The sequence below is a fragment of the Saccopteryx leptura genome, chromosome 9 (assembly GCF_036850995.1).
Source record: "Saccopteryx leptura isolate mSacLep1 chromosome 9, mSacLep1_pri_phased_curated, whole genome shotgun sequence".
Classification (NCBI taxonomy): Eukaryota; Metazoa; Chordata; class Mammalia; order Chiroptera; family Emballonuridae; genus Saccopteryx; species Saccopteryx leptura.
The window spans coordinates 46,345,943-46,369,238 of NC_089511.1; the positions used below are offsets into that span (position 1 = coordinate 46,345,943).

At 51.6% G+C, this 23,296-nt stretch overlaps 1 protein-coding gene across 3 annotated transcripts in view; it reads left to right on the forward strand.

Moving 5' to 3' along the window:
* SPTBN4 (spectrin beta, non-erythrocytic 4) overlaps positions 1 to 23,296 on the forward strand; it is a 95,461-nt gene that overhangs the window by 41,316 nt on the left and 30,849 nt on the right. Inside the window, exons 14-20 of one of the 3 annotated variants that reach the window (XM_066350017.1) lie at positions 114 to 1,047; positions 2,747 to 2,884; positions 5,359 to 6,109; positions 7,475 to 7,677; positions 11,322 to 11,412; positions 14,922 to 15,068; positions 16,563 to 16,826. In XM_066350017.1, coding sequence (XP_066206114.1) covers positions 114 to 1,047; positions 2,747 to 2,884; positions 5,359 to 6,109; positions 7,475 to 7,677; positions 11,322 to 11,412; positions 14,922 to 15,068; positions 16,563 to 16,826 — 2,528 coding nt within the window. Of the gene's footprint in view, positions 1 to 113; positions 1,048 to 2,746; positions 2,885 to 5,358; positions 6,110 to 7,474; positions 7,678 to 10,500; positions 10,532 to 11,321; positions 11,413 to 12,879; positions 12,952 to 14,921; positions 15,069 to 16,562; positions 16,827 to 23,296 lie in introns of those variants that run through there. The other 2 variants (XM_066350018.1, XM_066350019.1) reach the window with 2 other exon arrangements.

Sequence of the window (23,296 nt, forward strand, 5' to 3'; positions counted from 1 at the left end):
AACCTGGCCCGGATGAAGCCTAGCCAAGGGCTGGTCAGGTACCCTGCACCACCCTCTCCTGGGAGCCTCCTTTCCCGTGCCCAACCTGGGATCCTCCCCTTCTCCTGGCCCAGGCTACCAGCCCTGCGATCCTCAGGTCATCTGCAACCGCGTGAATCATGTGCACGGCTGTCTGGCGGAGCTGCAGGAGCAGGCGGCGCGGCAGCGCGCGGAGTTGGAGGCCTCGAGGAGCCTATGGGCGCTGCTTCAGGAGCTGGAGGAGGCCGAAAGCTGGGCCCGCGACAAGGAGCGCCTCCTAGAGGCGTCGGGCGGCGGCGGCGGCGGGGCGGGAGCGGCTGGAGGCGCCCACGACCTGTCCAGCACCGCGCGCCTCCTGGCGCAGCACAAGATCCTGCAGGGTGAGCTGGGCGGGCGGCGGGCGCTGCTGCAGCAGGCCCTGAGGTGCGGCGAGGAGCTGGCCGCGGCTGGCGGCACGGAGGGCCCGGGAGCCGAGACCATGCACGTGGCGGGCTTGGCGGAGCGCGCAGCAAGCGCGAGGCGGCGCTGGCAGCGGCTGGAGGAGGCGGCGGCGCGGCGCGAGCGGCGGCTGCAGGAGGCTCGGGCTCTGCACCAGTTCGGCGCCGACCTTGACGGGCTCCTGGACTGGCTGCGCGACGCCTACCGCTTAGCAGCTGCGGGTGACTTCGGCCATGACGAGGCGTCCAGCCGCCGCCTGGCGCGCCAGCACCGCGCGCTCACTGGAGAGGTGGAAGCGCATCGCGGAACTGTAGGCGGCCTGAGACGTCAACTGGCCACACTGGGGGGCGCTAGCGGCACAGGGCCGCTGGTGGTGGCACTGCAGGTCCGCGTGGTGGAGGCCGAGCAGCTCTTTGCCGAGGTGACCGAGGTAGCTGCGCTGCGGCGCCAGTGGCTGCGGGATGCCCTCGCTGTCTATCGCATGTTCGGCGAAGTGCACGCGTGCGAGCTGTGGATCGGAGAGAAGGAGCAGTGGCTGCTCGCCATGCGCGTCCCTGACTCACTCGACGACGTTGAGGTGGTGCAACACCGGTAAGTACGCACTGGTGGGACTCCAGAGTTCCTTCCCTCACTCCCAGTTTCACCTTCGTTGGTTCTACAGTTCCTGTATTTGCTCAGCTGGAAGCAAGGTTCCAGTACCATGGGAATGATATTAATCCCAACCTCACAGGCTTTGGTGAAGAATGAATGAGCAAATAAATAAGGATAGAACATTTAACAAATGCCTGGGGACAAGGAGCAGTGTGGGAGCTTTTATCTTTATTACCGTGAGGCTTCTATTCAGCTAGCACAAAATTAACCTAAACTTTTCCAGGGACATCCCAGACTAACCTCTCCTCTGGGACTCGCACTACCATGTACACATGTCACCTCCCTCTCTAATAAATTAGCTTTAGCTCTTATCACTTTGTCTTTTCCCTGCTTTATGTTTCTTTCTTTCTTTCTTTTTTTTTTTTTTTTTTTTTTTACAGAGACAGAGAGAGTCAGAGAGAGGGATAAACAGGGACAGACAGACAGAAAGGGAGAGAGATGAGAAGCATCAATCATTAGTTTTTCGTTGTGCGTTGCAACACCTTAATTGTTCATTGATTGCTTTCTCATACGTGCCTTGACCGCGGGCCTTCAGCAGACCAAGTAACCCTTTGCTTGAGCCAGTGACCTTGGGCTCAAGCTGGTGAGCTTTTGCTCAAACCAGATGAGTCCTCGCTCAAGCTGGAGACCTTGGGGTCTCGAACCCGGGTCTTCAGCATCCCAGTCCGACACTCTATCCACTGCACCACCACCCAGTCAGGCTGCTTTTTGTTTCTTCAGAGAACTTACCACCCTATCACATTAGATACTGGTTTGCCTTTTGGCTGATTTAGGAATAAATTAAATTAGTGGATGAACCCTCTGCACCTCTTTCTCTGAGCACCTTGTTCATCCATTTATTCACTTGGCAGGTACTTACTGCACTGCTACTCGGTTCTAGGTCATGTGCTGGGATTTGCTGGGAACACAGGTCTGGTCACTGTCCTTACTGTGCTCACAGTTACCTAAGCCACAGCTTTGGGCATGCATTATCTTAAACAAGGGAGGACCTGCCTAGCTATAAAAAGATCTCTGGCTGCTGTGTGGAGGGTAGGTTGGAGGGAGTGGCAGTGGTGGCCAGGAGCCCAGAGAGGCAGCTGCGTTGGAAACCCGGGTGAGAGGGTACAGGACTAGACTAGGGCAGGGGACCAAGTGGACAGGCCATGATGGTGGGCAGGCTAGAAGTGGGGAGTTGTCCAAAACAGGGCCCAGGGCTCTGGCCTGGGGGAGAGTGGGGCTGTTTCTGAAATGGGGACCCAGAGGAGAAACAATTGGGGGGAGATATTGAAGCCAGTTTGAGTCACACTTGGAGTGAGGAGGCCCAAGGAGGTGTACAGCAGGCTCTGAAGTTGGAAACAGCTTAAAAGAAAAGAGGTCATGGCAGGATACTGAGACGTGGGGTCATATGTTCAGGGATGAGGGTTGAGACTGCAGGGACAGGTGAGATGGCCCAGTCAGGGTGTGAGGGGAAGCTCAGAGGACCCAGGACAAAGTTCTGAAGAATCTAACGTTTAAATAGCAGATAGAAGGAGGAGGAGCTGGCAGAGGAGCCTGAGAAGGTGAGGTTGGAGAAAGTCCAGGAGAAGAAAGTTTCATAGAAGTAAAAAAGGGGGCAGTCTCCAGGTTCCAGGCCTCTCTGAGAATGTCCATCCTTCTGCAGATTTGAGAGTTTGGACCAGGAGATGAACAGTCTAATGGGCCGTGTCTTGGATGTGAACCACACGGTCCAGGAGCTGGTGGAAGGAGGCCACCCCAGTTCAGATGAGATTCGCTCTTGCCAGGACCACCTCAACAGCAGGTAGGTGGAGCCTGTGGCTGGAAGTCCTTCTAGGTATCTCACAACAGTTCTTTCCATCATTCTTTTCCTCATTCACTCAACTGTGAAAATCAAGAACATGCCGTTTCAACCCCTTGAGATAATATTGGCCACCTGATAAATCAGCAGTCTAATAAGTTGGAGTCAAACTCAGTTCTGTCTGAATTCGGAGCTGGGACATATATCAGTCTTCCCAGCAATCTTTTTTTTTTTTTTTTCATTTTTTTTCTGAAGCTGGAAACAGGGAGAGACAGTCAGACAGACTCCCGCATGCGCCCGACCGGGATCCACCCGGCACGCCCACCAGGGGCGACGCTCTGCCCACCAGGGGGCGATGCTCTGCCCATCCTGGGCGTCGCCATGTTGCGACCAGAGCCACTCTAGCGCCTGGGGCAGAGGCCACAGAGCCATCCCCAGCGCCCTGGCCATCTTTGGTCCAATGGAGCCTTGGCTGTGGGAGAGGACGAGAGAGACAGAGAGGAAAGCGCGGCGGAGGGGTGGAGAAGCAAATGGGCGCTTCTCCTGTGTGCCCTGGCCGGGAATCGAACCCGGGTCCTCCGCACGCTAGGCCGACGCTCTACCTCTGAGCCAACCGGCCAGGGCCCTTCCCAGCAATCTTGCGGGGTATAAATTACCCCATGATATAGAGGAGGAAACGGGTTCAGAGAGATGAAGACACTGGCCCATGGCATGGTCACACAGCAAATAAGAGTCAAGCCTGGATTTGAAATTGGATTTGTCTGACTCCAAAGACTGTGCTCTTAACTACTGTGCTGTAAGATCCCAATATGCAGTGACTTTACAGCCTTTGTAGCCTTGACAGTGTCGAAGCATCAGGGCTGAAAATGATACAGCTTTAGTGAGATTATACGCCAAGTGCTTTAGCAACATGACCTCCTTAAACACTCGGTGAAGTAGACGTTATTCTCCTGATTTTCCAGATGAGGAAACTAGGGAGGGAAATGATTTCCCCAAGGTTACATGGCAAGTCTAGCCAGAGTAGAACTTGAACTTGGGTCCTTCCAATGTCAGAGTTTCAACCTTTGCCCTTGGGACATGTCCATTCTAGAGAGAGCAGAGAGACAGTTAACAAATAAACTAATAAATGAACAAGATACTGTATTCAGAGAATTAGAAGGACATGCAGGAATTGCAGGGGTCCCCAAACTTTTTACACAGGGGGCCAGTTCACTGTCCCTCAGACCGTTGGGGGGCCGCCACATACAGTACTCCTCTCACTGACCACCAGTGAAAGAGGTGCCCCTTCCGGAAGTGCGGCGGGAGCTGTATAAATGGTTTCAGGGGGCCCCATGCGGCCTGCGGGCCGTAGTTTGGGGATGCCTGAATTAGAGGATAGTAACCTGGCAGTTAGCACAGCTGAGGCAATGTCCTGAGACAGAGAAAGGCTTGATCTGTTCCAAAGATAATCTCCACTCAGTAAGAGCAGCGAACAGGTACTGTTTGAAACATTTCATAAATCAGAAATCATTTGACCCTTAAAGCACCCCTGTGAAGCAAGTGCTATGCTAGGATTCTGTCCATTTTACTGATGGGGAAACTGAGGCACAGAGAAGGTCACTAGCTAAAGGGTATCCATTTCAGATTTGACTCCAGGCCTCCCTGCTGGGATTCTATGCTTGTAACCTGGACTACACAACTATAGTCTAGGAAGGGGAACTGAGGCCTAGCATAGTGTCATTATTTGCCCAAGGGCACTGAGCAATACATAATCTTTCCATTAATTTATTTTGGAATAAAACAGGTTTGCCTTTGCACCACTCTGTCCTCGGCATCTGGCTCATAGTAGCCGATCGATTACTATTCGTTGAACCTAACATATTACCTGATGTTGTCAGCTAGCATTTTTCATACTCTTTGATCTCAGAACCTCTTTACATTCTTAAAAACAAGGACCCCAAAAAGCTTGTTTCAGTGGGTTATAATATCAATATTTACTATATTAAAAATTAATAAGTTAAAAATAGTCATTTAAAAATAATCCTATTATGTTAATATTTTTAATGAAAATAACTATTTTTCAATACAAAATGTAGCGAGAAGAGTGGCATTGTTTGGCATTTTTGCAAATCTCTTTCACGTCTGGCTTAGAAGAAGGCAGCTGAGTTTTCAGGTCTGCTTCAAGCACCGGGTCTTTATCACGCAGCCTCTGGAAAACTCCACTGTACACTCTGGAGACAATGAGAATGCAAAGGCAGATGGCATCTTAGCATTATTATGAAGATAGTTTTGACCTTGCTCAGATTTCATTCCGAGAACCACTGCTCTAAGCAAACGTGCAGGTAGGGCTCCATTTTACACAGGCAGAAGCTGGGGCTCAGTAATATAGTCTTAACAATATAGTCAATCAATGGCTGGGTTCTATCCTGGATGGGTGAGTCCTCCACCCCCAAGAGGAGGCCCTGTCCTGCTCAAGCCACCCTCCTTCCTTTGGGTAGGTGGAACCGCATCGTGGAGCTGGTGGAACAGCGCAAAGAGGAGGTGAACGCGGTGCTGCTGGTGGAGAACCACGTGCTGGAGGTGGCCGAGGTGCGAGCCCAAGTGCGCGAGAAGCGGAGGGCTGTGGAGAGTGCGCCCCGCGCCGGCGGCGCCCTGCAGTGGCGCCTTAGCGGCCTGGAGGCGGCTCTGCAAGCGCTGGAGCCGCGCCAGGTGGCCCTTCTGGAGGAGGCAGAGCTGCTGGCCGCACGCTTCCCGGCGCAGGCTGCGCGGCTGCAGCAGGGTGCAGAAGAATTGGGCGTTGAGTGGGGCGCGCTGGCCAGCTCAGCTCAAGCCTGTGGCGAGGCAGTGGCGGCGGCCGGACGCCTGCAGCGCTTTCTGCACGACCTGGACGCTTTTCTGGACTGGCTGGTGCGCGCCCAGGAGGCCGCGGGCGGCGACGAGGGGCCCCTGCCAGGCAGCCTGGAAGAGGCAGACGCGCTGCTGGCGCGCCACGCGGCGCTCAAGGAGGAAGTGGACCAGCGCGAGGAGGACTATGCGCTCATCTTGGCGGCCAGCGAGGCGCTGCTGGTGGCGGACGGCGCAGAGCTGGGTCCAGGCCTGGCACTCGACGAGTGGCTGCCGCACCTCGAACTTGGCTGGCACAAGCTGCTCGGCTTGTGGGAGGCACGCAGGGAGGCACTGGTCCAGGCGCACGTCTACCAGCTCTTCCTGCGAGACCTACGCCAGGCGTTTGCCGTGCTGCGCAACCAGGTGCTGGCTTGGGGGTTCACGCGGATTGGGGACTGCTGGGCAGGGAAATGAATGGAGATAAGTTTGCGAGGACCGCTGGGTTTGTGGCTTATCGGAGGTGGGTGGGAGTGGGGAGGGTATCTGGTATAGATAGTTGCATTTGTGGATCATCCATTGTAAACATGTGTGGGCATGTGTGTAACAAAATTTGAGGGTTAGGATGGGAAGGTTGGTGTCTTTGCTGACGTGACCAACAGTTTGTAGACCACCCCAAGTGAGTAATGCACTTGACTCTTCACTGGAGTGGCTGCCTGGGTTTGTGAATTACCTGAAAGGAATCTGGTGATGGTCAGTGAGGTTCAAAGAAAATCCTGGTGTGGATAATCTCTATCCCACCAGAGGGTAAAGATTATGAAAGTAGGCAATTCAGGCTGAGAGGTTATTGGGATCAGTAAGGGATTAGGGATTACGCGCTTGTGGGTGCCTAAATTAGCAGACGATCTTCTTATTGGGGCTGGCAGTTTACAGATTCTCGGAGGGGTTGACTGAGTTTGTGGCTTGAGGAATCACATGTGGTGGTTCTCTGGTAAAAGCTTATCCATTTTGGAGATCATTCTGGCTTGGGAACCAAGTTTTGGATTTGGGCAATATAAAGCACCCAGTTTTCAGATTGTCCAAGAGTAGGAACCAACTTTTCAAAATCATTTGAGAAAGAGTGACCACCAGTGCTACTTAGAGAGAGCTGAGTCAGTTTGAGGATTATCTGGCAAGACAGACAGGAGAGCCCGAGAATCATGAGGTTACTAAGTATCGGAGCTGAGGTGGCTTTGAGAGAGCCTTTCTGACCTACTCATTTACCAGTTAGAAAACTAACCCCAGAGAGGGAAAGAACTTCTCTGAGGACACACAGGACCCAGTTTAGTCTTTATCAATTAACTAAGTATTATTGCCTCCTCTGTGCCAGGCACTACTCTGGGCTGAGCACAAACAAGAAAACAAAACACAAAACCTCATTCTCCTGTAGCTGGCATTTTAGTTTGTGTGTATATACATACAGGGGAAGGAGACAATAAATGAGTAGATGCATATATGATGTCAGATATATGCTATGAAATATAACAAAGTGGGGTAAAGGGATATGGCTGGGGTGGAGGGTGATATTTTTGGCAGGATGGTCAGAGATCTGAAGAAAGTGAAGGAGCCAAGCATGGGCATATCTGGAGGGACAGACTGTTAGGCAGAGGGACCCGATGGGATGAGGCCCTTGTGTGTTTGCTGCTAGAAGCAAGGGGGGAAGAAAGTGGTGTGGCAAGCCAAGCTGGCTGCCTTTCCTAGGTCCTGGGATGGGGGGGGGGTCTGACCTGTTCACCACCCACCCCTTCCCAGGAGATGGCACTGTCCAGTCTGGAGCTCCCGGGCACAGTGGAGTCGGTGGAGGAGGCATTGAAGCAGCACCGGGATTTTCTCACCACAATGGAGCTGAACCAGCAAAAGATGCAGGTGGCCGTGCAGGCTGCAGAGGGCCTGCTGAGGCAGGGCAACGTCTACGGGGAGCAGGCCCAGGAGGCTGTGACCAGGCTCCTGGAGAAGTAGGTCCCTCAGTCCCCAGGGGCACAGGCGAGCGGCAAGGAGACCAGGGTTCTGCTCCTATCACAATTTCTGCTTCTCTGCCTCTCTCTGATTTCTACTTAGTTCCACACTGTTTTAGACTTTACTTAAATTGGCATTTTGTGAAAAAGTAACTTGTGGTTGTCAACCCCAAATATACAAGGAAATATGATGAAAAGTTTCTCTCTGGAGCTCCACCCTCAGCCGGGGCTAGTTGGAATGGTTGTTAAAGTGTTACCATATTTTCTTGGATGCCCCTCATCTGTTCTGCTGTTCTGTTCCCTCCCTGGAAACCCCAGGACACCCCCAGATCCCCCAGCTAATAGCCAGACACAGGTTCTATTCCAGATTTCCAGGCGGAATGTGTCCCTCGCTGTGCTGATTGTCAGATATTGGGAATGAACATCTCTGCTGGGCCCCAACCCCAGTGCTCTAAGAAGTGGTATGAAGAGTGTATGTTTGTGTCACCATCTGCTTGTCACCACTGCCCTGTCTCTTGACTGTCCCTGTACTAATCAAGCAATGGCATTTATTGAGCATCTATGGTGTGCCAGGTACTATACTAGACCCTGAACAAGATAACAAAATCTCAGCCCTTAAGTAGTGCCCTTCATAGGGTTTCCTCCAGACCCACTTTGTCACTCACTGTGTCTATCCCTCCTCATGACCCCAGCTTTCCGTTCTGCCCAGAACCAGGCTGGGAGAGAGCCCTGCACCCCTCCTTGTGTCTTCCAGTCTCTTTTAATGGAAAGCACAGCTGGTTACTCTACCTCCGTCCACACCCTAAGACCCCAGCCCTTTTCCAGGAGGAAGAGGAAAATTTTATGGGGATTCTGGTGCTGAGGCTGCAAACTCATGGTCTGGTGTCCCCAGCTCCAAGCCTGGACTCTTTCTTCCTTTGTCCCATATTTCTTGAGTTCCTGCAGAACAAGGAGGAGAAGCCTGGAGAACTGGTCATTCTTTGATTCACTCCGCTCATTTTCAGTCATTAGTTGCTCCCTTCATTCTATTGTTTATTCATTTATTCTTCAGCCAATTAAACAGGGAGAGGCTGTACTCTCTTCCAGGCCCTGTGTGGGCAAGAGCAGTGACCAGGACAGGACATGATTGCCATCCTCACAGAGCTTGCATGCTGTCTGACAAGACTGGCCCAGGGTGGTCGGGGCTGGGATGAGGGATTTGCAGGGGGATGTGGGAGCCCAGAGGGTGCATCTGTCCCCGGCTTGTGCTGAGTGAGGCTGGGAACACAGCAGGAATTGAGACAGACCCAATTCTTACACAGCACCGCACCCCCTACTCCAGGTCCCAGTTACTCACTCATCTAGGGATGTTTTCCCACCTGATGAAAGTAATAAAACATTTAATGGGGGTGTGGGGGCGGGGAGTGTTGCTGTCCACACATGCAGGGGTATATAACCATGCAGAGTTGGGAGCTGGGCCCTTGGGTGAGACAAGGCTAGGTCCTAGTCCCAGATCCACCCCTCAACCTGTTGAGATTCAGGGCAAGTTACTTAAAGTCTCTGTGGCCTTGCTTACCCTGGAACCTGGCCCAGTCTGTGTGTCACATGCTCTTCTTATCTGCATTTTGCACATGAGATGCAGAGAGGGTCACTGACTTGCCCAAGGTCACAGCCAACAAGTGGCCCAGCCAGGATTTGAACCCTGCCATTTTTCTCACCCTCCTGGAGATGTTCCTTATCTCAAGGACTGATGCTTGACAAGTTGGCTGGTGAAGGCCTGGAGGGATTGTTTTCAGTTCATTTTCAGAGCCATTGCCTATTTTCTGGCATGAGCTGAGTCAGAGGAAGAAGGAGTCAGTCCTTTGCTTGTCTCTGGGCCTTCCTGTTCCTACTTCCAGCTGTGCTTCGGCTCTAACTTTCTCTCAGCCTCTCTGTCTCTTGGCCTCCAGCCTCCATCTATCTGTGTATCTCTGTCTCTACTTCCTTCTGCCTCTGCCTCTATCTGTTCTCTTCTGTCTCTCTGTCCATCTCTTTCTAGGACACATTTTTTTTTCTAGTGTGGGGGGGAGAGCGACAGGAAGGGAGAGAGATGAGAGGCATCACCTCATAGTTGTGTCACTTTGGTTGTTCATTGCTTGCTTCTCATATGTGCCTCGATGGGGGTCCAGGGGTACTCTAGCCAAGCCACTAACCCTTAGCTATAGCCAGTAACCTTGGGCTCAGGCCAGTGACCTTGCGCTCAAGCTGGTGAGACAGCGCTCAAGCTGGATGAGCCCACACTTAAGCTGGTTTTGAACCTGGGACCTCAGCATCCCAGTCGATGCTCTATCCACTGCACCACCACTGGTCAGGTCCTCACTTTATCTTGGTTTCTGTCATCTCTTTTTCTCTCTGCCTCTATGCCTCTTGCATTCATTCATTCACTCATTCATTCATTCAACAAATATGTATTGAATACCTACTGTGTGCCAGACTCTTTTTCTAAGCATTGGAGAACAAATGCCTAGCTGAGAACAAACCAGACACAAATTACTGTCCTTGTGAAATGACATCCTGGGGGCGGGGGGGAGACAGACAAGATAAACAAATAGTATATACATTGTGTTAGATAATGTTAAGTGAGAAGAAGAATGTTAAAGAAGGAAAGAAAGTCAGAAAGTGTTTGGGAGTGGTCAGGAAGGGCCTCACTGAGAAGGTGATATTTGAGTAGATGTCTGGGAGAAAAGCATTTCAGGCCGAGGAAGCAGCCATTGGCAGGCCATAGAGTGGGAGTGGTTTGTTCAAGGCACAGTGAAATAAGATGCTCCCAGCCCCTCCACCAGGCTTCTTGGGCACTTTGCCCTGCACTGTGGGCCTGGGACCTGGGTCCAGCCTGGTTAGTTCACTCAGACCAAGCATCTGTCCCTCCTTGCTGGCACACCTGCCCACGCTCCCTGTGGCTCTAGCCTCTTCTCTCCCTGTGCCCTGCCTGCTCTCCTCCCTCCCTCCAACTCTGTCATACCCTCTGCCTGTCTAGTTGGCTGTGTCTTTTACTGCCATCTTGTTCCTTCTTAGCCTTTCCCTCTCTGGGCTGTCCCTGCCTGACCCCGTCACTTCTCCAATTCCTCTTCCACTGCCTTCTCCCCCACCCCCCACCACACACACTGCTCTCTGTTTCTGTCACTCTGGCAGTACTGCAGCTTCATTTCTTTCCTCTCTTTCCCTATTTTCTCTCTACCTGGGTCTCTTTCTCTTTGTCTCTAGGTCTCTGTCAGCCACTCCCTCTTTATGTCTCTGCTTGTGTCTCTGTCTCTGGTATTGTATATGTGTGTGTCTGTTTATCTGTCTCTCTAGGCCTTTAAAACATTTCTCTTTCTCTCTGAGTCTGTCTCTCCCTCTTGATCTCTCTCTAGTCTCTCACTCTCTAAGTTTTCTGTTATCTCTCTTTCTGTATCTGTGTCTTCCCAGATGCCTGTTTGTCTGTCTCGCACCTCTCCACCTCTGTTCCTGGCTCTGACCCACTGATGTTTCTTTGCCTCTCCCCCATCCCCACCTTACTCTCCTCCTCCTCGCTTTGACATATGTCCCAGGTGTCTACTCCCTGCCAAGCACGATGCCCTCCCTCAGAGCCCTACTGCCCGCGCCCCTACTCAGGCTTCCCCCAGCCTCTATCTCTCCATCCCCAGGAGCCAAGAAAAGCAACTTCGGGCCCAGCAGTGGATGCAGAAGCTACACGACCAGCTTGAGCTGCAGCACTTCCTCCGAGACTGCCACGAGGTAGGAACTCCAGCTGTGCTGGGCACAGTGATTTCTTTCCTAGGGAGGTAAGTGCTCCAGGGCCAAAGGGCAGGGGAGGCGGGGGGACACCCTAAGTGGGTCGCAGTACGATGTTCACTCCACGCCGCCAGGAGGCGCGCGGAGCCCGGCCTCAGTGCGCATGCTCCTCAGGTTTAGACCCGGGCCTACACTGACATTGGGAATAGAGGGAGAGAGAGGCCCTAGGCGCCCCGCCCCTGGCAACGGCGCGCGTCCGCGTGCCTACAGGTCCCGCGGGAAGCGGGCAGGTCTCACTTTTCCTCTGGTGATTTGCGAGAAGCTCCCTGCCGGGGAGAGGAGCCGGAGACTGGAGGTGGGGGGCCCGCGGTGGGGGCGTGAGTGGACCAGCAGCCGGAGCACAACTTCAGTCACAGTTGTCCAAAAACAAGCCTTCGCCCCTTCAAAAGTGTCCAGGAATCAAGCTCTCTTCTTTAGACTTGATCGCCCCAAATCAGATCCCTTCCCCTTCAGAGAAGGTTGAGTCACACTGCTTCCCCCTTCTTCCCCTGCATCCCATAGAGACTGTTCTGGATTCTGACCACATTAAGAGATGGCCCATTTTAGAGATAGTCCAGAAAACATTTTCCTGTGTTTTGGCTAACTTTCTCTCAGCCTCTCTGTCTCTTGATGAAAGTAATAAAGATGGTCCCAGGCTTATCTGTCTACTTGATCCAAAGTCATTGTTCCACCCCCTTCCCCAATGATGACCCAGAACCTAACTTTCCACCAACCAAGGATGGTTCAGGAACTAGACCCTGATCCCCCCATTAAAGATGGTTTGATTCCCTCCATGATAAACCTCCATGGGAAACTGTTCTCTCACCATTGAAATGGACAAGGGCCGTCATACCCCCCACCTCCACAGAACTGAAGCCTATTAGAGATGGATCCAGGACTCAAGAAGCTCACTAGAAATGGACCCAGGGACTCCCTGTCCCCGTCTTTCACACTGTAGATTATTCTGGACTAAAGTTTTATAGATGTTCCAGCTCCCCCACTTCCCCCCCGCCCCCCACCCGCCATTTCCCCTACCCCTGTGGCTGAGGTAGACAGGAATCGGAGAGTCTGAGCCCCTTCCCCTTAGAAGTGGTTCAGAAGCCCATCTACCACACTCCCCACCTTCACATAGAGAGCTCCGGCCTCAGATCCCCCTCCTGCCATTTGATTTGGTCCAGGAGCCCCTTCCCCTCTCGTCCTGAGGTTGTTCTGGACCAAGTAGCAATCATCTGAAATGGCGCGGAACCCTCACCCCCACGCTTTAGTGAGGGTGGTGATTCTTCCTCCACCCCCAACTGGGACCGGGCAAGGAGGCGGGCATGAAGGCAGGCAGGGGGCGCACGCAGGCAGGCAGGCGGGCGCGTTGCCGCGGCGCGGGGGCAGGGGCGCGCGCCCGCCGGAGCCTCTGCCGTCGCCACGGTTGCCGCCGCCGTTGCAGTGAAGGGGCGAGAGCCCGCCCGCTCGCCGCCGCAGGGACGCCCGCCTACGCCGCTGCCACTTCAGGTCTCGGGGGCTCCTGTGGGGAAGGGGCTGGTGCGCGCCCCTGCCGAGGCGGGAGGGGACTTGGGCGCGTGCTCGTTCTTCAAAGCCGCAGGAGGGAGGGGTCCGGGGCAGGTTGGCGGGAAGCCGGGACCCTAACCCTGCGGAGGTGTAGGGACGTCAGGAGCTGTCCGCGGTGCTGCTGCGGGCGAGACTTAGGGGTCGGGTCCCAAGGGAGGGAAGCGGAAAAGGGGGGACTTTTAAAGCTACTCTTGGGGTAGTGTGGATTTGCCCTGGGATTTAAGGAGGTCTTAGCCTCTCTAAGGGGCTCTTTTTGCGGAATGGAGACTCTGAGATTTGCCCTAGGATTGGGAGACTCTCAACCTTTTTTGGGGGGGATGGGGTTCTTTTCTTGGTTCTTGCGACATCTGTATTAGCTTTAAACGATGGGGCGAATCACTTTTGCGGAGGAGTGTTGTGGATTATGAGGATCTTGGACTTGCTCTGGTTTTTAGAGGCTCTGATTTGGGGGGCTTACCTCTGGTTGTTGGGGTCTCTGGCTTTGCCCTTGGTGAGGGTGTCAGCCACTATTGGGGGGCTTTATCTTGATGACGGAATACCATCTCATTTAGGGGCTTTGCCTTCACTGGGAGCTGTGGCTGCTATTGGCAAACTCTTTCCTGTGTGTGGGAACCTGTGAATTGAGTTGGGGGTTTCAGCATTTGACCTCTAGTGTGTGTGTGTGTATCTGTCTGTCTGAAGCTCTCCTGGACCTCTGGGGAGTACATGCTGGGGAATACGGCGTGGGGTTTGACCAGCTGGGGATTTGTCCTTGCCTATGACTGCATTTGCCTCCGGGGACTGCTGAGCTAGAGTCCATGTTTTTTTTTTGGTGTTTTTTTTTTTTTTTTTTTCAGGAGGCAGGAGGAGAATCTTGTGACTGGGGGTTGGGAGAAGGGGGAGGAGCAAACTGTCTCAGGTGCCAGGTTTGGTCATGAGTGGGGAGATTGGGGGTTGGGGCTTGAGGGACAAGTCTTATTTGGGGGTTCAGAAAGCAGCCTTGTGTTTGGTCCTGCTCAGGGTAGTGATAGGGGCCCATTTAGTGCTTGCATTTTGGATGACTGATCTTATTGGTGGTGGGGGGGCTAGAACTGGCTTTAGTTTGGAAGGGGGACTAGTTGGGGAGGTTCTGTGTGGTCCCTCTTGAGGAGTCTGGGGCTAGTTTTTGGGGTAGGTTCATTTAGGGAGCCAGAAGGCAGCCCTGTGGCTTAAATTTGAGGGGTTGGCTTTGGTAGGGGGCTAGAACTAGTCATGGTTTGGGGGAACTGTGGTCTTAGGCTGGATCCTCATGGCTGGATTTAGGGAGTCCTGTGGGCTAATTGGGAGGCTGGATCTGAGTTTTGGGAAATGGGTTTACCCCAGATTAGAGGGCTGTTTTGGAAGGAACTAGACTTAGCATCAGTTGGGAGATTGTTTAGGAGTTCATTTGGTCATATTGGGGGCTGTGGCTAGGTGTGGGGGCCTCAGTTGATACCCTGAGAAGTGGGTTAGGGATCTTGAATTGGTTCTAATTGGAGGTGGCTGAGACTGAATCAAGGGGGCTAAGAGTTGCTATAGGGATTAGAAGTAAACTAAATTAGGTTGGAGGTCTTCCTTTGGAGGCTTAATTTGGGCATGAGTAGGACAAGGCTTACTGGCCCAGGAGCCCTGTCTTGGGCCTTAGGGCTTGTAGGATGTTGAGAAGGGCTGGCCTGAGGACAGGTGAGCTGAGGGATGGGGCATTCTGGGACCCGTCCATCCATCCTCCACCTCCTAAGAAAGAGTTTGAGCTCCCCCCGACCCCATACACATATAAAGGCCTCACTTGCAAAGGTTTTCCATCCCTTCCTCCCCTGCCCCAAACCTAGCAGTCTCAGCCCCGAACCTGGACTTCTGGAGGGGTGGAGGCGATGCCAGGTTGGGGGAACCCGCTGAGCCCCTCCTGTCCTGCACAGCTGGATGGCTGGATCCATGAGAAGATGCTGATGGCGCGGGACGGTACACGGGAAGATGGCCACAAGCTGCATAAGAGATGGCTCCGGCACCAGGCATTCATGGCCGAGCTGGCTCAGAATAAGGAGTGGCTGGAGAAGATTGAGAGGGTGAGGATACAGAAGGCCCCTCTTCCCATGCCAGGTGCTGGAGGCCTCCAGGGAACCCACTTCTCACGGCCAGCCTGCTGTTGTCACATCTCTGAACTGGTTCAGATCATTTCTGAGTCTGTTTCTAGCTATGGGGCCTCGAGCAATTCATGTAACCACTGTGAGCCTTGATTTGTCCATTTGTAAAATGGCCAACTTCTCTTCTAAATGGTGCCTATAACCTTCTCGCTGTTAAATACAGGGGTGGGCAAAAGTAGATTTACAGTTCCTATGGAAAAAGACATGAAGGTTATGGTTATTATAATAGCCTTGTTACCTAAAAGATAAATCATAAGTAAGGATACAAAGTAATAACAATAATAATACAAATAGAGACTATAATAATTAATAATAATATAAGAATAAAAAAATCTCTTTCATGTACTCAAAACTGTAAATCTGCTTTTACCCACTCCTGTGTTTCACCCCTTCCTGTTACCCCCCTCAGCAGGCTTTCTTCCACACCATTTGGAGCATCTAAGATGGAGTATGAAGTAGACAGGCTGGGGCAGCCCTGAGAAGCTAGGGTTAAAGTGAACTTTGCACTCCTACAGCCCTGGATTCTAACTGTGTCTATTCCTGTTACCAACTGGGTGTGCAGCCTTGGGGAATTGTGTTAAGCTCTTTGAGCCTCGGTTGGCTTTGCTTTAAAATTATGGAAATTATGAATATAGCTACTTCCCTGGGCTCTTGTGCACATGCAGTGCTTTACACAGGCCCAGGCACTTAGGAGCTGTAATTGCTCTGGTATTGTTATTTTTAATATGCTCTAGGGCAACATATATTGAAGTTTGACTTCTGTCTTGGAGGGACCCAAGCAGAATTTTGCTCCGAGTCTCAACCCCCAAAACTGCCCCCTACTCTGATTGAAACCCTAGACCTACAGCCCTTGATGCCCCTACTCTTCTGACTCAAATGGAGACACCCAGGTGGGCCTTAAACTCTTAAGTGGCCATACATGCCCCATAAATGGTGGCACATGGCAAAGCCACTCTTCTTGACTTTGAGTTTAATGGAAGCTAATTCTTTCTAACTCTCTCTCTCTCTTCTATCTTTGTTTCTCCCTTCTTGTCTTTTGACAATACTTTTCTCATGTTTCTGAATTTATCTGAATGTCTCTGTATCTATGCCTCTATGACTGTCTGTCTCTCCATGTCTGCTTCCCACATCTCTATGTCTGTTTCCCTCCTCACACTTCTCTCTTCCTGCCTGCCTGCCTGCCTGCCTGCCTGCCTGCCTGTCTGTCTCCTCATCTCTATTCCTACTTCTTGGTTCCTTCCATCTCTGTGCCTATCTCTGCATCCATCCCTCACGTTTCTGTCTCTCTGTGTCTCCAACTCCTTGCTGGTCTCTCTCTCCACATTTCTTCCTGTGTCCTGTTGCTCCTGTATTTCTCTGTCCCTCCTCACCATCCACCCCATCCCCTCTCTTCCTGACTTCCATTGTCTGGGGCAGGAGGGCCAGCAACTGATGCAGGAAAAGCCGGAACTGGCAGCCTCGGTGAGGAAGAAGCTGGGTGAGATCCGGCAGTGCTGGGCCGAGCTGGAGAGCACCACTCAGGCCAAGGCACGGCAGCTCTTCGAGGCCAGCAAGGCGGACCAGCTGGTGCAGAGCTTCACTGAGTTGGACAAGAAGCTCCTTCACATGGAAAGCCAGCTGCAAGATGTGGACCCTGGCGGGGACCTGGCCACCGTCAACAGCCAACTGAAGAAGTTACAGGTATGGCGGACCCAGATGAGGGCTTTCTGTACCACAGTGGGGCCTGAGTCAGAGCCAGACTTCACTTGAGGTATTCAAACAGGGGATTCAATAGAGGCATTTATCTCAAACGCGTTAGGGTGACTGCAGGCAGAAAGGGGCTACTGGGGCAATCCAGCTAGTAGCAAGTGTTGGACGCCGTCACCACCCCTATGATGTGGGTTACAAAGGGGAGAGGAAAGAGTAGGTAAATAACTAGTGCACTGAGGGTTTCCCAGGATCCTGACACCTGCTTCCTGGACAGAGAAACCAGGCCTGAGGAAGGGGAGTGGCTTTGCACAGAATAATAATAACATTCGTGTAGTGCTTCCACTACCAGTCTCTGTGCCAAGCTCTGCTGACACCTCCTACCAACCCTAAACGATTGCTATTAGTATTATCCCCCATATTACCAATAGGGAGACTGAGGCACAGAAGGGAAAGCACCTGGCCCAAGGAACACACAGCTAGCCAGTGTCTCCTTTATGAAATGAGGGAGTGGGGGAGGCTCTAGAGAACAGACACAGGTGGTGGATGCTCAGTATCTGACCATGTGATGTAATTGGCAAGAGGATTATATAGGTGTGGTGTTTTACCTCCCACGGTGTGCAGCTCCTACCTTTGCATGCCAGGAACAATGCCTGTGATTGAAGAGAAACTGAGGCTTTGGGAGGTGAATTTATTGGCCTAGCATAGCAAGTGGTAGAGGCTGGATTCAAACCCAGGTCCCTGTACTCTTCACACTCCTTGTGATCTGCCTTCTGCATAGTATGCTTTTGGAGTGGTTTTTATAGGGTCTGGAAGAAAAAAGTTGACTCACAATAAAAGCATAATGACACTAATTAGTATGTATTCTTTTTTTTTTTTTTTTTTTTTTTTTGTATTTTTCCAAAGCTGGAAACGGGGAGGCAGTCAGACAGACTCCTGCATGTGCCCAACCGGGATCCACTCGGCACGCCCACCAGGGGGCGATGCTCTGCCCATCTGGGGTGTTGCTCTGTTGCGATCAGAGCCATCCTCAGCGCCCGGGCCAACTTTGCTCCAATGGAGCCTTGGCTGTGGGAGGGGAAGAGAGAGACAGAGAGGAAGGAGAGGGGAAAGGGTGGAGAAGCAGATGGGCGCCTCTCCTGTGTGCCCTGGCTGGGAATCGAACCCAAGACTTCTGCACGCCAGGCTGACACTCCACCACTGAGCCAACCAGCCAGGGCCTGTATTCATTTATTGAGGCAGCAAATCTTTATTGAGCACTCAGTGCTTTTCTAGGTGCTGGAATGCAGCAGTGGGCAAAACTGACAAAAATCTGCCCTCATGGGGCTCACATTCTGGTGGGGGAGACAGGCAAAGGAGCAGAGACCTCTGATAATGCCAGTGGTGTTGCTTTTTTGTGTGTGTGTGAAGAGAGAGGGACAGATGGGGACAGACAGACAGGAAGGGAGAGAGATGAGAAGCATCAATTCTTTGTTGCAGCACCTTAGTTGTTCATTGATTGCTTTCTCATATGTGTCTTGACGGGGGGATGGGGGCGGGCTATAGCAGAGCGAGTGACCTCTTGCTCAAGCCAGTGACCTTAGGCTTCAAGCCAGCAAACATGGGGTCATGTCTATGATGCCACTCTAGAGAGTCCATGCTCAAGCCAAATGAACCCACGCTCAAGCCGGTGACCTCAGGGTTTTGAACCTGGGTCCTCTGTGTCCCAGTCGGATTCTCTATCCACTGTGCCACTGCCTGATCAGGCCCAGTGGTGTTGCTTTTTATACACCAATGAGTCTTAAATGCCTTGGTTTCCAGGAATACTGTACCTCTCACAAGTCACTGAGATGCCCAAAGAGCTTTCGTTTGGGTGGATTATACCTATTTGATATTTACTATATTAAACATTAAAACAGAAATATTTAAATTATTGATTCATTTAAAAATAACAATAATTAACTGATCAATTATTAACCCCAAAGCATTCTATTATGAAGAATAGCTATATTTTCCTAGACAAAAGAAAATGTATTCTGAAGACTGGCATTGTTTTCAATGTTGCAACTCTCTTTTGTATCTGGCTTAATAGAAGCTGGATTCTCACCCCTGCTTCTGCATTCATGCCGCTGTAGGAGCATGGTCCCTGCAAAACCCAGCTATACAACTGGGAGAGAATAAGAGTGATAAAGGCAGCTTACACTTTAATGTTTTTATGAAAAGAGTTGTAATCTTGCAGACCCCTTGAAAGGATCTTGGGGTCCCCAGGAGTCCCTGAATCACGCTTTAAGAACCGTTCATTTATGCTCTGTGCCAGGCACATATACCTCTTCCTCTCCAGTAGCTCTGTCAGGGAGGGGCTGTCTGTGGCTTGCCCAAGGTCACACAGCCACCGAGTGGCCATTCAGGACTGCCTCGTTCCTTTCCACTCTCCTTCCTTGATACTCCCAGACCACAGCAGGGAGGGCGACCCTCTCCCTGGCCTCTGAAAAATTGATCACTGCCTGAGGTCCAGACTCTATGGGGATGACTCGGCCCCAAGTTTGCTCTGAGGGATCACCCAAAATATAGGCAGTGACAAATGGTGGCCTAGATGGTCAGACAGAGGAGGGAACTGTCAGTAGAAGTAGCTAGGGGCAAAGTGACAAAAGCTTGGGCAGGAGAAGCTGATGGGCTTGGCTTTAAGTGCCAGCCAGGGCACATGTTCTGTCCTTCCATGAGCCGCTGTCATCCCACATCAGACTGCGTCAGTGCGGGCCTATCAGGGCCAGCTGAGGTTTTGCACTGAAATGGCACCTGGGATGTGGTGAACTCCCAAGAAATGGGGGGAGGGGAGTCTGTGACTGTCAGGGTCCTAACTGGGGACAGAAGCATGCTCCACTGAGGACAGTTTGAGGAGGGCTTATCAGGGTCTTGACAAAGGTGTGGGCAGGGGATGGAGAAGCCACAGGGAGGGTAGCCAAGTGGGGCTCACAACCAGAGCCTTTACCTCCCCTTAGAGGACCAGGGAGGAGAGGGAGGAGAGAGCTACTAGGTGGGAGCTGGGACCCTGAGCCAAGAATGGCAGCCAGTCCTTGTCACTGCTGCAGAGAGAAGCCGGAAAATGACCATCGTGCGTCTCTCTCCATCCAGTCTCCTGCTGGTGTCCCTTAGCCCGATGAGGGCATCCTTCATGGGTGCGTGCGGCCCCAGAGGGCCCCACACTTGGTTAAATGCTTGCTGTCATTGTCTTGAAATTCTTAATATTTGAACAAGGGGCTTTGCGTATTCATTTTGCACTGGGCCCCACAAATTATGGAGCCAGTCCTGAGTCCAGCCCACCTAGAAGCCAGAAGACAGGATCCATTCAGGTCAGCCCATGGGGCACAGAGCAGGGTGGAGAAGCTTGATGGTAGGTCAGGAGCGGTGAAGACATCCAGCTCAGCAGCAACCATTACTAGGATTGTTAATGGCCTTATCATTGTTACTAACTTCCTAGGCAGCTTATTGCAGTGGATAAAGGCACAAGCTTAGGACTCAAGCGGATCTGGGTTTAGGCTACTTACCAGCTGTGCGATGTTAGCCAAGTGACTTCGCTTCTCTCTCTGAGCCTCAGGTGCCTCTCTGTGCCTTGGGGAGGACCCTAATGCTAAGCTACTTCTTCTTTTTTTTTCTTTTTTTTTTTACAGAGAGAGGGATAGACAGGGACAGACAGACAGGAACGGAGAGATGAGAAGCATCAATCATTAGTTTTTCATTGAGTGTTGCGACAACTTAGCTGTTCATTGATTGCTTTCTCATATGTGCCTTAACCATGGGCCTTCAGCAGACCAAGTAACCTCTTGCTCGAGCCAGCAACCTTGGGTCCAAGCTGGTGAGCTTTTGCTCAAAACAGATGAGCTCACGCTCAAGCTGGCGACCTCGGAGTCCAGGACTGTAGGAGTCAGTATAGTATCATGGTCAAGGCCATGAATGCTGGAGTTTGGCTGCCTGGGTTCAAGCCCTGGCTCTGTGACTTACCAGCTAGATAACTTGGAAATTTCTTCTTTCTTTGTGCCTCAGTTTGTTCTTTAGTAAAATGGGCCCAGTAACAGTATGGATCACATTGTGGAGGATACAAGACATAATGCATTGAGTGATTTCAGAATTGTTGACCCAACAAATCTAGGATTCAATATTTGTTTATAGCAAGAGAACAAGAGAGACAGACAGACAGACAGACACACACACACACACACACACACACACACACGAAGGAAGAGAGGTGAGAAGCATCATTTGTTTGCTGTAGTTCCTTAGTTGTTCATTGACTGTTTCTCATATGTTCCTTGATCAGGGGTCTACAGCAGAGCAGGTGACCCCTTGCTTAAGCCAGCGACCTTGGGCTCAAGCCAGCAACCACAGGGTCATGTGTGTAATCCCACGCTTAAGCTGGCAATCTCGGGGTTTTGAACCTGGGTCCTCAGTGTCCCAGGTCAACACTCTATCCACTGCGCCACTACCTGGTCAGGTTTGTTTTTCACTTTTGTCTTCAGCCAGAAGAGATATACTGTGTTCAAAACTTATTTGGGCCTGACCAGGTGGGGGCACAGTGGATAGAGTGTTGGACTGGGATGTGGAGGACCCAGGTTCGAAACCCCGGCTTGAGTGTGGGCTCACCAGCTTGAGCATGGGTTCACTGGCTTGAGTGCGGGATCGCTGGCTTGAGCATGGGATCATAGACATGGCCCCATGGTCGCTAGCTTGAGTCCAAGGTCGCTGGCTTGAGCCTAAGGTCACTGGCTTGAGCAAGGGGTTACCTGCTCTGCTGTAGACCCTCGGTCAAGGCACATATGAGAAAGCAGTCAATGACCAACTAAAGGAGCCGCAACAAAGAATTGATGCTTCTCATCTCTCTCCATTTCTGCCTGTCTGTCCCTATCTGTACCTCTCTCTGACTCTCTCTCTGTCTCTGTCATAAAAAAACAAACAATTTACTTGGGTTAGTTATTTCTTCACCTTCACTGTGGTTATGTTATTATGTAAAAGAGTTGTTTCATTTCTGTTTGTTATTCTGTGTGGGCACAGAAATTCATATAGCTTTTTTCTTTTCTTTCTTGTTTTCTATTTCTTTCTTTCTTTTTTTTTTTTTTAAGCAAGAGAGGGAGATGGACAGACAGACAGGAAGGGAGAGAGATGAGAGGCATCAATTCTTTTTTGCAGCATCTTAGTTGTTCATTGATTGCTTTTTCATATGTGCCTTACTGGGGGGGCTACAGCAGACCGAGTGACCCTTTGCTTGAGCCAGCGACCTTGGGCTCAAGCTGGTGAGCCTTGCTCAAATCAGATGAGCCTGTGCTCAAGCTGGTGACCTTGGGGTCTCGAACCTGGGTCCTCCGCATCCTAGTCTGATGCTCTATCCACTGCACCACCACCTGGTCAGGCTGATTGCTTTCTTATATGTGCCTTGACCAGGGGCTCCAGCAAAGCCAACAACCTTGGGCTCAAGCTGGTGAGCCTTCACTCAAGTCAGTGACCTCAGGGTTTGAACCTGGGTCTTCGGCATCCCTGGTTGATGCTCTACTCACTGTGCCACCACCTGATCCAGCCAGCTGTTTTCTTCCTTCCTTCCTTCCTTCCTTCCTTCCTTCCTTCCTTCCTTCCTTCCTTCCTTCCTTCCTTCCTTCTTTCCTTCCTTTCTCTCTCTCTCTCTCTCTCTCTCTCTCTCCCTTCCCTTCCCTTCCCTTCCCTTCCCTTCCCTTCCCTTCCCTTCCCTTCCCTTCCCTTCCCTTCCCTTCCCTTCCTTTCCTTTCCTTTCCTCCCTCCCTCCCTCCCTCCCTCCCTCCCTCCCTTCCTTCTTTCTTTTTTATTTTTCCCCACATGAGAGATGAGAGAGAGAGAGAGAGAGAGAGAGAGAGAGATGGAGAGAGAGACAGACAGATAGGAAGGGAAAGAGATGAGAATCATCAACTCACAGTTGCGGCACCTTAGTTGTTCATTGATTACTTTCTCATACATGCCTTGACTGGGGAGCTTCAGCCCAGCTAGTGAGCCCTTGCTCAAGCCAGTGACTATGGAGTCATAGCAATGATACCACACTCAAGCCAGTGATCCCGTGCTCAAGCTGGTGAGCCAGTGCTCGAGCCAGCGACCTTGGGGTTTCGAACCTGGGTCCTCAGCATCCCAAGCTGATGCTCTATCCACTGCACCATTGCCTAGTCAGGCCCATATAGCGTTTTAAAAATGTATTTGTGGGGGTGATATTATGAAACATTAATATAGTGCCCAAAGGTAGAACTATCTTCAGTTCACTGATCTTCCCAAATTGCATGCTCAGGTCCTGATGCTAATTAGGAACTCCTGCTTCCTCCCAGCTCTGCAGCACCTGGTGTCGTGTGGCCTTTGTGCTTGCATCTTTTTCAGGGAACTGGTGAGCTTGGGCATCCTTGTCTCTTTTTTTTTTTTTTTTTTGTATTTTTCTGAAGCTGGAAACGGGGAGAGACAGTCAGACAGACTCCCGCATGCAC